The 15,147-nt window shown below is 45.9% G+C and overlaps 1 protein-coding gene across 1 annotated transcript in view; it reads left to right on the top strand.

The window, feature by feature from the left end:
- The first annotated feature begins 2,322 nt into the window (after window positions 1-2,322).
- Window positions 2,323-15,147, top strand: part of TMEM255B (transmembrane protein 255B) — a 44,267-nt gene continuing 31,442 nt past the window's right edge. Inside the window, exons 1-3 of the mRNA XM_070407411.1 lie at window positions 2,323-2,403; window positions 10,511-10,653; window positions 12,447-12,509. Coding sequence (XP_070263512.1) covers window positions 2,349-2,403; window positions 10,511-10,653; window positions 12,447-12,509 — 261 coding nt within the window. The 5' untranslated portion in view covers window positions 2,323-2,348. The remainder of the gene's footprint in view (window positions 2,404-10,510; window positions 10,654-12,446; window positions 12,510-15,147) is intronic.

Below are 15,147 nucleotides of genomic sequence, written 5' to 3'. Positions count from 1 at the left end.
GACTTCTGTGAGGATCAAATGAGATGAGGCACGGGAAAATGCTTCACAGACATTTGGTTAAAGAGTGAAATGTTTCCACCTACCTATAAAGCAAGTCATGTTCCTGGGCTGAAGAAACTGCAAGGAGGCTAGTTGCCAGGGAGAGGAAGCCAGGCGTTGCTATGTGAAATCATTACCTGGATGGACACTTAGCATATTAGCCTTTTATATACAATGAGTGGCCAGATTATTATGACCAGCCAGATTATTATGACCACCCCATCAGTACTTCATTGACACTTCCAAAAATACTGAATATTGAAAACTTCCTAAGCAAATACTCTCAAGGTTTTATTATTATTATTATTTGCATAACTAATTCACTTCATTGTACTGATGGAGTGGTCATAATAATCTGGCCACTCAGTGTATATAGATTATATATATAGATAGTACATTGTTTCCCCCCATTTCTCACTTTTATTTGTGAATTTCTTAAAGGGCATGTCTATATGATTCATCTTTGCAGCTCTTTTAGTATCTTACACATAGAGGAAATGCAGTAAATATATGTTGATTGCATAAATAAAAAATTAAACTAAATGTCTGTAGTCAGGTAAATAAATACATGCTTTCCCATTCGTAAGATATAATTATGCTTTGAAATTGTAGTGACCTGTTTTGTGTCTTGTTTCTGCCATTGACCAGCTACTTGACTTTGGAAAAATTATTTAAATTCTCGTTGCCTCAGTTTCTTCATCTGTGAAATGGGTATACTACTGTATGGATTAAAGAAGGCAGCATTTGAACAGTGGCGATCACAGTGCGAGGCATGTAGTAGGTGCTCAAGAGTAGGCACAGGGTAGTCCCGCCCTCATTCCTATTGGACTAGTGCCTCTGGGTGAGAGCCTCTGAGGGGACTGTTGTTTCTGGGGCCGGCTGGGACCTGTGTTCATGTAAGGGCAGTCAAGGTGAGACACTGTAGGATATTTTAAACATTTACTCTAAGCAGGAGGAATTTGGTATTAGGGAGGACAGCATACATTTATTATAACTGTCTTAATAGGTTATCTTCATGTCAATAATAATTTGTTCAGTCCCTCTGATTATCCTCAGACTAGTATAAGACAGATTTCCTCATCTTCTCATAATTGCCTTTGTAAGAGCTAAATTACATTACATTTTAAAAATAACCTGATCCCAGACTCTTGCTCCTTGCAGAGTTCAGTTTGCTACAGGCCTCCTGTGTCGGCCTGAGGCAGTTTGCTATACCAGCTGTCGACTGGCAAAACTGGCACCAACGCACCTCACACACTTGGGGCAGGGAGGGGTTCTGAGGAGAAAATTCTAACTAACGTCCCTCCCTCCCGATAATTAAACACACAGGCTTTGTAGGAATTCTGGATCTGCGCTTGGTCTCACCAGTTAACCTCCTGGACCTCAGTTTCCTCATCTGTGAAAGGGGAGTGATACTGAGCTTGTTGGAGGATGACGGGATGTAGGTGAGGCGTGCTTCTGGGGTGTGCTTACACCTGCCTCGACCGACCCCTTAGAGCTGTGCTTTTCGAGATTCTTGGCTCATTAGCCCAAAATGCATTTTCAAAATCTTGCTCCTTCACGTTAGCATTTAAAATTTTCTGTGACAAATGTATTCGTTGGAAAAGGATATCATTCCTGGCGATACTCACACACATGTTAAAAACGTATTTTCAGTAAACCTTTGGAACTTCGGATGAGCCCCTCCAGCTTCTGGAACAGGCTGTGCGCAGGGTGGCGGGGGTGAGCTGGGTGGGACTGCCTGGGCAGCGCTTACCGGCTGTGTGGCCTTGGGCTACTTACCTTACCTTGAGCCTCAGTTTCTTCATCTTAAAATGTTACCAATTATTCAATTCAGACAAGTGGACGTCTCCATGACAACCACGCACTTCTGAGTTTACTTCTCCTGGCCCCAGTGGTGGGCACACAGGCCGGAGATCCAGAGTGTACTCCACCCTGGGCCTGTCTCCCGCTCCTGGCGTCCTAGCTGGAGGGTCTGATTTCTGAGAAAGCTGGAGGAGGCTGGAGGCTGGGGGCGGGGAGGAGAAGGGAGAGAGGGGGAGAGGAGGGAGACGGGGGGTGGGGGAGGTGGAGGAAGTGGGTGGGGGAAGGGGGAAAGATGGGGGTGGGGGAAGGGGGAGTGATGGGGCAGGGGAGGAGGGCAGAGAGGAGGGGACCGAGAAGGGGGCGGAGAGCAGGTGGGAAGGGAGCCGACAGACGCGGACAGAGAGAAGGGCGGCGCTCAGGGGCGGCAGATCCTTCAGCCACCGCGCAGCACCTGGACTGTCGCACCGGGAGAGCCGACCTCGCGCCGCGCCCAGGAGCAGCCAGGGATGCAGCCGCCCGCGCTGCCGGTGCCCGGGCCCCTGGCCCTGCTGGACACGACAGGTGAGCGCGGCCCGCGCATCCTCGCAGGCTCCCCGCGGGTCCCAGCCCGCCCGCCCGCCCGGAGCGCAGGTCCCGTCCTCCCGCCTCCTGTAGCCGTGGGACCCTGGCCCTGGCACAGGCCCTTCTTCATTCATAGTTCCTCTCCTCCGCCTCGTTCTGTGTGCCTCTCCCTGCCTCTTTCCTACTGTCTGTCATTAGGAACAACGGGCCACCATATGTATGGATGGGGCAACCCACACTCCCCCGCTTCCGTCTCTCCCTATTCCAGTCTCTAAAATTTCTTCACGTTCCTTTCAAGGAGCCAGTTAGCTTCTTCTTGCTTGAAAGCCACAGAGGCACAGTTTTTTTTCTCTCCATTCCAATGCGCACTTCCACAGACTTCAACCCCACAAATACTCCGGATCTCTAATCCTTTGATTTCTGGAATCAAGACCGATGCAGCCTGGAAGCCAGGCGTGAGCGGGAAAACAGGAAACCTGTTGCACGTTACAAGTTGGGGAACTGGCCTAGGTTCTCTCCTGGGAAGTGGCCAATACGGGGTCATGTTGGATGTGTTTTCCTGAAGGGGAGAGGGCAGAGAAGATTTTGAAAGTAAGGGAAAGAGTTGCAAGTAAGGGATGTCCTGACAGCTGCAGTGAGGGGCCACGGGCGCTCTCCCCGGGCCCTGCCCCTTGCTTCAGAAACGATCCCGTTGAAAGCTATGGGTTTTTAACCTCAGAAACCTGTTTGGAGTATCTTTGGAACATCTCTTTTTAAAAACCAGATTAGAAATGTTGTTTGATTTTTAAATAATAATCAAGGACTCCGGCTTCTTCTTCAAAGAAACAATTCTATTCCCCCCCACTCTCTAAAGCAAAATGCTCTATTGCAAAACTTACTTACAAGCGTTTTCATCCTCCAGGAAATGAATTAGTTACTAATAACTTTGTGTTATTAACTAGTTATTACTGTATTATTATACTAGAATGACTTGATGGTTTAAAATAGCATTTGCCTTTTTTTTCTTGTGAAGAGGGATTACAAATTTAAAAAAACACTAGGAGTTGGTCTTTTATGTCAAAACACAAAACCTTAGTGTAGTTGGGTGGGATTATGGGTATTTTCTTTCTTACATTTTTGTGTTCACCACCTTGGGCACATGTTACATTAAAATCATAAAAAAGGAAGATTGATGGCTGGGGCTATGTCATTCTGCCTTGGTCTACTTTCCCAGGGACTGTCACTTTACCTCCACAACTGGGTATCCCCCCATGATTAAAAGAACTCATTCTTCTTTCAGGGAGGCCTGGACCCTACCAGCAGGTAGGCCATGACTTTGACCCCCTCCCCAAGTCTTTATGAAATCCCCCTTCCCTTCCTGGCTTTACTAAGTGGAGAAAATGCTGAGTGATGGAGACAGAATCTGCTCCCCCCGCCCTCCCTGCCCCCCATCCTTGCACTTCTTCCAGACAGGTTGTCACAGGAGCTGTGGTTTAGCAACTCTGGCCAAGGCTGGGCATAGGGACAGGTAGGGGCAAGAGAACTTGGAGGGGCTCATGGGGAGTGACAAAGTGATATTCTGAGATATTCTAGATAGGATGCACAGGGGGACAGACTGGAGTCTGGAAAAACAGTGAGCAAGACAGGTGAGATGTAGCTGTTGGCCCATTGAGCTTCACACGTCAGAATTACTCCCCTCAACTCCCCCCTGGAGAAGCACTGGTTCAGAACAAGTGCTATGCCATCTTAACATTAACACTACCATGGTTAATATATTTGTGAGTGCCATGATTAATATATTCATTGCATTCATAGAAACATCTATAGACCTTTCACATATATTCTCTCACTGGATCCTTATAACAGTCTTAAGAGGTGGCAAAGTAGGTGGTTATTATTACCTTAACATCACAGCTCATGAAACTGAAGTTCATTCATTCATCCAACACAAGGAAATGCGCTACCTCCCAGTGTGAGCTCGCCCTGGAGTCCAGCACGAAACAAGACAGACACAGCCCCTGCTCTCACAGAGTTCTCTTTCGACTGGGCTCAGAGAGGATGGCTGGCTGCCTAAGATCATACAGCTGGTCTGAGCAGATCCTGAACAGGTTAGACCAGCTGTGGGCAAACTACGGCCCGCGGGCCGGATCCGGCCCGTTTGAAATGAATAAAACTAAAAAAAAAAAAAGACCGTACCCTTTTATGCAATGATGTTTACTTTGAATTTATATTAGTTCACACAAACACTCCATCCATGCTTTTGTTCCGGCCCTCCGGTCCAGTTTAAGAACCCATTGTGGCTCTTGAGTCAAAAAGTTTGCCCACCCCTGGGTTAGACACAGTCCATGGAAACTCACCACAGGTACACACCTAATAGTAGGTATTTTAGTTCGCAGGCACTGTCTTAAGAGGGCTTTAATGGAAGCAATGCACATAATAATAGTCTTGCTAATGGGGTAGGGGAGTCTAGGGAACAATTCAGGTAATTCTAGTTGTTTTCCTCCAATTCAGAATCTCCTTTCTCTCCAAAACCTAATCTAAAAATGCATATGTCTCATGGTAATTATAAGGCAATCTTAACCTAGTCTTACCTTTCTTGAATTAATATTTTGATTCTTATTTTTTTCACTATCCTGTATTTATAAAGAATAAGGTCAAGATTCTTCTTTTTGTTATCTCTGTTGTACCTGGAGTCAAATGTGACAGTAGGTGTGAATAGAAGAAGATTGTTCAGAACCATTTGTCCCCGGCGTCCCACGTGAATTATGCTGGCTCTCTTTCCTGGCCTTCTATGAACCTGGGAACCTATGATCTAAATGCTGACAAAAAAGGATGGCTTACACCTTCTGCTTTTTATCGTGTAGTCGTTTCAGAGGAAGAGCCCAACTTGGGAAAAGGGGGTGAAATGGTAAAGTTATATTGAAAATGATTCATCGGCAGATTTTCACGAGCTCAGAGATGTGTTTAACGTTTTACTCTGTGATTAGAAGTCAGAACGTCACTAACAAATTTGACAAGGGCTGACCAAATGCTGCTAGCTTGGTGGATCTGATCCTCGTTCATCATGCCAGCATCCCCGAGGGGATGAATAAGAAACAGAATCACAAGCTTGAAGAACCAGGATATCGTCCAGGGGCTTCTGCAGACAGACTCCTAAGGGAGCTAAGAGATGAGGCACCGAGAAGGTTATAACTGTGGTTTGAAGTAAGTGCTGAGGCACCTCACTAATTATTTTGGGCATAACAGACATGCAATGAACTTAATTAAGAAAACTAGCAAAACAAAATCCTTTGAGGAGGAAGGCATTTGTCTGATAATTTTCTCAAATACTTAGTCCCATAAAATTCAGTTTACAAGTCCTATGGATCTTAAATCCCATTTTAACAATCAAAACATTGAAATGGGAAACTAAGGGGAAAAAATAGTCAAGGAAGAAAAGCTGAAGAGGAAATTGCACTGATTAAAAGCAATGAGCTTTGGCTCTGTTCACAGATATGTGGAGGCTGGGAAGGGTAACACAGGAATCAGGAGAGATTAATCCTCTGATCTTCATGGAATGAGATGAAGAGAGTTAGAGAAAAGCCGCAGTTGCTACCCAGTTACTAGGTATTATTGTTATCATTAATATGATTATTTTATGAACGTCCACAAGAACAATTACATTAACTTCCAAAATGTAGAAAACATATTTTTAACTTAAAAAAATAAGTTTTATTGATTTTTAGAGAGAGAGAGAGGAAAGGAGAGGGATAGAGAGATAGAAACATCAATGAGGGAGAAATATCATCGATTGGCTGCCTCTTGCCACCCCACCCCCTCCACCTCTACTGGGGACAAAGCCTGCAACCCGGGCATGTGCCCTGACCAGGAATCAAATTGGTGACCTGTTGGTTCCTGGGTCAACACTCAACTGCTGAGCCACACCAGCCGGCATATATATTTTTAACTTTTGTGTCCTTTTTTTTTTTTTAATGTTCCTATCTTTGTAAAATTAACAAACCAGAGCAGAATTTCACTCCTGGGGAGGTTTCTTTCTTTTGTTTTCCTCTATTGGCCACTTGTTCTCAAAGTGGCATTGCCATTTCAGGCCTCTGTGTCCCCACAGACACCCCACATCTGCTGCCATCATTACTGGAACTGCCCATCTGATTCCCAGGCACACTACCTTGTACAGGTAGCCTTGGTTTCAGGCTTTAAACAAATGCAAGAAAAAAGAGCCATTCTATCTGCATGCACCCTTCTTTGCAAGTAAGATGCTGTAAATGTTAGTCAAGGGGAAGTCCACTATAGGGAACTCCCAGAGCAGATGCAAACGCAGTGTCCCAAAGACATCGAGTGTCTGCTTGCACTTGTGGCTGTGTTTTCCCCTGGAACACTCCCACACATGCGTCGCCCTCAACAATTCTATGTTTGTAATAAAAACTACTAGAAAACAGCAATTTAACAACAATCAGATAAAACTATATATACTTCTCTTGCTTGTAAATGAAGGATTCTGTGGAGCTACAGAGAATTCTTTCCAAAGCTTGTACAAGGACTGTAGGTTTATATTCTTCTTTGTAAAGTTAAATTTTACTTCAAAACTTTTACTTTGTCCTTAAAAATATTTTGCTTTCTTGCCCTAAAATCCCCCTTGTAGAAATTCATCCTAAAAAAGTGTTTATCATATTGTGCTTTTCTTTTTTAAAACTGTATTTCATTTTTTTTGGAGTAGTTTTAGGTTTACAGCAAAATTGAGGGGAAGATACAGAGAATTCCCATACACCCCCTGTTCCCTCATATGCACAGCCTCCCCTGTTATCAACATTTGTTACAATCAATGAGCGAACATCAACACATCATTATTACCCAGAATCTATAGTGTACATTAGGGTTCACTCTTGGTGTTGTACATTCTACAGGTTTGGACAAATTTATAATGACATGTATAATATCCTTCAGAACAGTTTCACTGCTCTCAAATCCCCTGTGCTCCGCATTGTGTTTTAATAATAACAAATTAGAAACAACCCAAATATACAACAGTAGGGATAGGTTAATTGACACATCCATTTAGTGGAATACACATTATAAATAAACATTATGTCTAGAAAAGTGTTTTAAAAGCTGTAAAAAAACACCTCCTTACAGTTTATTAGGTAAAAAAACACAAATTTTTATTTTATTTTTTATTTTTAAATTAAATTTATTGGGGTGACATTGGTTAATACGATCACATAGGTTTCAGGTGTGGGTTTCTATGTTATAAGATCTGTGTATTGTACCGTGTGCCCACCACCCAAAGTCAAATCTTCTCCCAGCATCATATATTAAGATCCTCCCCCCCATCCCCTTCCCCCTGGCAACCACCACACTGCTGTCTGTGTTCATGAGTTTCAGTTTTTTTCCCCACATATGCGTTAAATCATATGGTTCTTAGCTTTTTCTGACTGACTTATTTCACTTAGCATACTATTCTCAAGGTCCATCCATGTTGTTGCAAATGGCGGTAATTTTGAAAACATTTTGACCCCAATTTAAGAAAGACCATAAGGTTATATGCCTACTTGGCAATTTTGGGTGATAAGATTACTGTGAATTTTTTTTTTTGTATTTTCCTGTACTTTATAACTGTTCTACAATAAATAACTATTGCTTTTATGAACAGGATAAAAACCATACCTTTTAAATAGAAAACTTACATTATTTCTTTCTCTTGTAAAAATGTCATTATCACTTTGGTTATATTTTCCAGCCCCAATTAGGGTTGGTTTTCTGTTCACAAATATAATGAGAGGTGTTGGAAAGAGAAATTCCTGAGGTCACTGAAAAAGTTACATGTGAGAAAAAAAAAGTGTGAAACTGAGGAAGACAAAGTGGGGAGAAAAATCCAAGAACGCTGGATCTGGAGGGGCCTTGGATTTCCTATTCAGGGCTGGCAAATGTGCCCCAGCTCCTTCCTCCCATGCTCAGGGCAGACATAATTAATCAATCAAGACACCTCTCAGATACCCCGGCAAACCTCAATTTGAGTTGGAACTTCCTCGCCATCCACAAAACTGCAGCAGGTACAGGAAGTGACTTGCTTCTGCTGACACAGCAAGCAGGGCCCGTCCTCTTGATAAGAGTACAACTGTGGGCATCAGGCCACATGGGTTGTCGTTTGGCCAGTGCCCTCAGGACAGAGTGCCTTGGGAGGGATGGTGGCCCTCGAGGTGGCTGGTATGACTGGACAGAAAGTAGGGAATGTCACTAGAATATGTGCGGAGTTTAGAAACATTGGGAGATGTTGCAGAACCGTGTTGGAGTGATGCGCCTGGTGGCGCGGCCGTGGGCAGTCAGCATCATCTCCCACATCATCTCTGTGCTCCTGTGTGTCTACTCATGCATCCACTCATGGGTCCACTCATACAACCACTTACGCATTCGCTCTTGGGTCCGTACTCACCCCTCAATGCTCATTCAGCAAAAACTCTGCAGAGGCTACTGTGGTGGACCGGGGAGCCCCCTGCCAGGGCATGTCCGAGAGGCTTAAATGAGAGGTGTGGCATGTGGCTGGCCCCGGGGGGCTGTGATCACGACAACTTTGTTGCTTTACCTGTGCTCTTGTTGGGGGCTGCACAGCGCCATCGTCAGTGGGCCACCGCTCTTAAGGAAGGCTCTGTCCTTTACTGCGTGGCCGGGCTGCCCAGCTGGTCCATCCTGAAGGCAGAGCCTTTGGAAAAGGTTTTATATAGTCCACCCTTGTTCCTCTGTAGTTTATTCTCAACACAGCAAGCACAGTGCTGCTCAAAATTCTGCAACAGTTGGCTCTCCCAGGTACAGCTGGCTCTAGCAAGTAAAGCCAGGGAGCAGGTACAAGAGTCCTCCCTGTGGATGTAGATAAACCTGCATCTTTAGGGAGCCAGAGAGAGGAGCGCATAACAGAAGGAACTGTGGAGCCTGAAGGCTGGGATTTAAATCCTAAATATCCACGTCTGAGTCTAAAGAGGCTGGGCCAGGGCTTGCAGAGCAGAGCCTTGCAGGCAACATTAGGGCAGGGCCATTGTGCAGAGGGAAGCCCCCTCCTGACTCCGCCATGCAAGCCCAGGTCCCAGGTGCTGCGCCTGGGCCCAGACCTTCAGCTCTCTGGTGGTTTATTCTCTTAGTGAATGAATTGATCTATCCCCTCTAGGGTGAAGGTAATAGGTGGTTTAGGATGAGATTCTTGGGAGAAGTGTCTTCCCAAGGGTCTGGAGGGAGTAGGCTGTGCCAGGGCTGTGTGGAGTCTGAGAGGGGTGCTGGTGAAGGGATGGGGGGGGGGGGGTCTTGCATGAGGTTCCCTTTAGCCCCCGGACTGAAGTGTCCTTCCTAAGACCCTTGCTAGGTCAGTGTACTCAGTTAAGCCAAGTTTTTCTGAGTTTTCACATCGATTTATAGTTTCATGCAATCTATTTCTGAGTATGTAACAATCCTGTTCTTGGGTGTTGCAACCTTGTTGTTAGGACTGCAGAAGTGCAAATCTCTGGAGGCAAACCTAGAGCCAGGGCTGGGGAACATCCGGCCCGCGGGCTGTATAAGGCCCAAGAAATCATTTGGTCTGGCCCTGCCAAGGCATTAGGGGTGAGTTAATTAAATGTTTGAACAAATATAGCAGACTAATTTTTAAGTTGATAATTTTGTATGGGCTGCAAATGATGTTATAAATATCCAAATGGCCCTTGGCAGAGAAAAGTTTTCCCACCCCTGCTTTAGAGTGTGAACAATGTCTGCATGTCTGCAATTCAGGTGGTCATCTGAGCTAGTGGTTGCAATGAGATACTAAGTTGTTTTCCCCATTAAACACGTGTGTGTGTGCGTGCACACACACACACACACACACACACACACGATTTACCTTTGGCACCAGAAGAAACACCATGTGTTTCTTTCATTCCCTGTTTTGTGGGGTCATAGGGATTGAGATGGTTAAGCTTCAATGCACCTGAGGTGGGCACTGACGAAGGAGAGAGCAGTTAGCATGGGCCCCTGGTCCGGGACAGAGAGATCTCCCAGAGCCTGTAAGGCTCAGAGACAAGGGCCACGCAGACACCAAATGCGCTCATGTTTGCTAGGACCCCGCTCGGAGCCTGCCCCATACTAACAGCTTCCTCATTTATCCTCCTCCCAGAAGGGTTTGGGAGAAGAAAGAAGACTTCCCTTTGGTTTGTGGGGTCTCTGCTTGTGGTGTCTGTCTTCATCCTGACCATCGGCCTCGCTGCCACCACCAGGACGGAGAATGTGACCGTGGGGGGCTACTACCCAGGGATCATTGTGAGTGACGGGGCCCAGGGGTCTGAGGGAGGGGCACTGGGCACCACAGATGTCTGTGTGGTGGTGACACACTTCGCTCCAGCTCCCCAGAGCTGGAGGTTTAGGGCATGGAAACTTGTTTTGGTGGTTATTGTTGGCAGAATGATGACCTCAGAGGTATCTGCGTCCTACTCCTTGGACCTGTGACTGTGGTGGGCTACCCAGCAACGGGGGGTCCAGGGTGTGGATGCTGATCCTGCATCATCCAGGTGGCCAGTGTTAGCACAGGGTCCTTAGAAGTGGGGAGGGTGCAGGAGAGGCCTCAGCCGTGTGATGGGAGAAGTTGATGATGGACAAAGGGCCACGAGCCAAGGAGTGAACAGCTCTGGACACGGGAAAGGCCTGGCCCAGATTCTCCCCCAGAGCTTCCAGAGGCAACCAGCTCCATGACACCTAGATTTTAGCCCCATGACACCTAGATTTTAGCCCCATGAGACCAAGCTGACTGAACTAGTCCTCATAAAACGGGCATGTAGCTTTAAAAGATACCTGCCAAGAAGCCTTGATTGATGATTACAACTGATTCTCAGGAGCCTCTAGGGCCCTCCCCACTTCTCCCTCTCTTCTTCCCCAAGGTTACCTGTTTGTCTGCTCACCTGAGTCAAAAGCTTATCTCTGAGTGGTGTCAGCCATGTCCACAGGTGATGGGTAACCCTTCTGAAACACCCATGGTTCTAGTTTCCTAATATCTTACTGGAGGAGTCCTTCTCTGACTATGGGACTTGAGACAGGCCCAGGAGAAACACCAGGTGGGCCTCTCACCTGATGCCCAGATGCAGAAGATGAGTCGTGAGTGGTCTGGGCTACCATAAAGAGGTTGTCCTCCATGAGGGGAAAAGGGGACACACAATGCTATCTTTTCCTGTAATCTCTTCCTGACCTAAGAGTTAAAATGTTTGAACATAGAAAATGAGATGGATCCAGTGATCCCACTTCTAGGAACATATCCCAAAAACTCAGTAACACCAATCACAAAGAATATATGCACCCCCATGTTCATTGCAGCGCAATTTGCAATAGCTAAGATTTGGATACAGCCAAAGTGCCCATCAACAGATGAGTGGATAAAAAAACCTGTGGTACATCTACACAATGGTATGCTACACAGCTGTAAAAAAAAGGAAGAACTCTTATCTTTTGCAACATCATGGATGAACCTGGAGAGTATTATGCTAAGTGAAATAAGCCAGTCAGAGAAAGACAAGCATCACATGATCTCACTCATATGTGGAATCTAATGAATAAAATAAACTGATGAACAAAATAGAACCAGAGACATAGGAGCATGGAACAGACTGTCGAACCTCAGAAGGAAGGCAGGGGAGGGTGGGTGGGTGGGAAGAGATCAACCAAAGAACTTGTATGCATATATGCATAACCCATGGACACTGACAATATGGTGGTGAAGGCCTGGGGTGTGGAACGGGGGCGGGCTAGAAGAGGTCAATTGGGGGAAGGGGGGGAACATATGTAATACTTTCCACAATAAAGATTAAAAAAAAAAGAAGAAGGGATGGATCATGATTCAGAAGTTTCTATTCCAATCACCGGCTTCCATTGAGCCTGAGGAGTCCACCCAAATGTACATGGATCATCTGCCACTTAGTGGTCAGAACTTGGAGAGGCAGGAGTGGCCTGACGTGGGCCTTTGGTGAGATGCTTTAAAGGCGGCAGTCTCCTATGCATTCTTTACTGTTAGAAGTCAGCATCAAGCTACCAGCGTGCTAACTGGATGCTTTTTCCTTTGCTTTCAGCTGGGTTTCGGGTCTTTCTTAGGAATTATTGGCATCAACCTGGTGGAGAATCGAAGGCAAATGGTAAGAGAGTACATTGTTACTTTCAAATGGCAATACTTCATCTTTTTGTTTTTTTTAAGGCCAAATAGTATGGAACTATTTTCTTAACTTCCTTTTTGAGGTTGTTTATTGCAAGTATATAAAAATACAATTGGTTTTTCTATTTAGTCTTGTATCTGTGAGACCTAATACATGTTAAACTCATTTATTAGGTCTCATAGTTTTTATTTTTAGTGGATTCCTTGGAACTTTCCATCTATAAGATTAGATCACCTGCAGATATAGATAGTTTTGCTTCTTTTTTCCCACGGTCTGGATACTGGAAGTTCATTTCTATAGTTTTAGTAAAAGAAATGTGGGCCTTGGAATGGAAGGATGAAAATCTGGAATCGACAGCAGCTGCCAAAACAGTGTGGGGTCCAGCTCCCCTATTAGCTTCCCTGAACACCCGGCAAGTTAGGGCCCCGGTTCCTCAGAGCACAGCCTTCTGACTGGCGTTGTCTGCGATGCCTCCACAACTTCATTTCTGCCTTTTCAAGGAATGCTTCTTCCAACGCTAACTTTGAATGATAAACACATATTTCACTGTCTAACAATTTAATGGTTGTGAAAGCCGAAACCTGTGTCCGTCACCAGTAGCGGCGTGATCTCGGGAAACTTACTTGGCAGACTTGAACCTCAGTGCCCGCATTCTCAGGGGTGCCTGGAGCATCTGAGCTGATGCACGGGAGGATATCTAGCACACGCTGGCCCATGGCAGGTGTTCAGAGACTAGTAGCCATTGTTGAATGCTGTGTTTAAGCACATCGGTTAGTCAGAGCAAGTTGTTTCAAAGAGAGACAATAGCAGGCTGAGAAAATCAGTGGAAGAGAGAATGCTTGTATTTCAGATGCTCCTAAATATGAAGAATGCTTTATTTTTTCTTGATTAATTTTAATTTTTACTACAGAAAAATTTAAACATATTCCAAACTAGACAGACTGGTAGAAGGAACCCCTTTGTACTCATCTCCCAACTTCATCAACTGTTGACTCAGGGCCAGTCTTGCGCCGGCTCCCACCCATTTCTTCCCTTCTCATGTTATTTTGAAACTAATCCCAGACATGGTCTCATTTCGTCTATAATGATATCATTACGTGGTATCATTTCACTCTGTTCAATCTAATCATTAGAAGTGGCTTCACCATTATCTCTGCCCATTATTATGTTAGTGTCCAGTGATATCTGAGGAATGCTCCAAACTGAGTCAGCTTTTGATACTTTTCCATTGATGAATGAGTTATTACTTTGTAGTCACCGAAACAGACACATGAATCATTGGTTTCACTAATAGTCCTGTAGCTTAGCATGGTCCCAAAGGCAGAGATGGAGAAGTTAAAGGCCTAAAAGTTTGTTAGTTGCTGATCTCCTCCCCACCATATGTGCACACACACACACACACGCACACGCACACGCACACGCAAACGCACACGCACATGCACATGCACACACACAGGGATCTTCCTGGATTAAAGTTTAAAAGCCACTGAACTAGAAGAACCAATAAGGACTAATAAGTAACTTATAGGTGAAAAACATTTCCTGCGAAGGGTGAGGGCATCAGCCTTTGTCTGGTCTGGAGATACCATTTTTTCTTTTCCACTTTTGGTCTGTTGGGGAGGGGCTGAAGGACAAGGGACCCTGAGGTATACCTTCCCCTGAAGATGCTGCCACCTACACCTTCCAGAAGTTTGGTTAACTTTGGGAGAAGGGGGTGGGGAGAGTTGGGGTGAGGAGGGTGAATGGAGAAGCCACCAGAGTTGCCCACCTTTCCTGCCACCTGGCCACCTGGGGTGTGTGTGACAGAAACTAGATCTGGTTATAAGAAAACAGGTCAAGTTCCAGTATGTAAGCACCTGAGTGTTGGGGCTTTTGAGCGTGTGTACCTGCTACTGAGGAGGCTCAGCACTCTGATTACATAAGAACTATTCCTTTGGTGGCACCTGCCTTCTCCACGGACCACCAGGAGAAGTGAAGTTGGACCTCTGCCCTGCCACTTGCTGGGGTGTGACCTCTGAGGACCAGCCTCCATTCCACCCACACGGTCTTGGCCTCTGGACCCTGGTCCTTCTGTTCCTTCTAGTTTGAAGGATCCAGCCACTGGGGCTGTGGGCCATCCTGTCCCAGCATGCGGGGCTGGCTGTGCAACTCAGAACATGTCTCGCTGCACTAACCTGGAGCTGCCCACGCTGCGGCTGCGAGTGTGTGCCTGGATGCGGCTCTCTGGCCAGCGGCTCCCTAGCAACCTGTTCTTTTCTTTTTTTTTTCTTTTCCTGCAAAAAGCTTTATTGTTTCATTTGGTCCAAGGCATGGCTAGTAGTTTCGGGGAGAGGCTCAGGTAAGAGCCAGGGACACCAGGGCGATGCAGAGGGGCCTCTGAAAGGCCTCTGGGCTCCAAAGGCTCCTGGTGGTGCTCAAGGGTGAGCCTTTCGAAGAGATACTCGCCCAGCCTGGGGGCCGGCAGCCTGCGGAGGTGAGTCAGGTGTCGCTCATCTTCTTGATGACTTTCACCTCCGCATCCAGGAAGTGGTTCTCCAGGAAGTCACAGAGCCGAGGGTCTGCACAGGTAGAACCCAGGGCCTGCAGCTCCACAAGGGCCTGGTTCCGGTTCCTCTCCAAG

The sequence above is a fragment of the Myotis yumanensis genome, unplaced genomic scaffold (genome assembly GCF_028538775.1).
Source record: "Myotis yumanensis isolate MYYU_CA2020_CCGP unplaced genomic scaffold, mMyoYum1.0.hap1 SCAF_3, whole genome shotgun sequence".
Lineage (NCBI taxonomy): Eukaryota > Metazoa > Chordata > Mammalia > Chiroptera > Vespertilionidae > Myotis > Myotis yumanensis.
The sequence above is the reverse complement of the archived record's forward strand: the minus strand, read 5'-3'. Positions and strand labels throughout refer to the sequence as shown.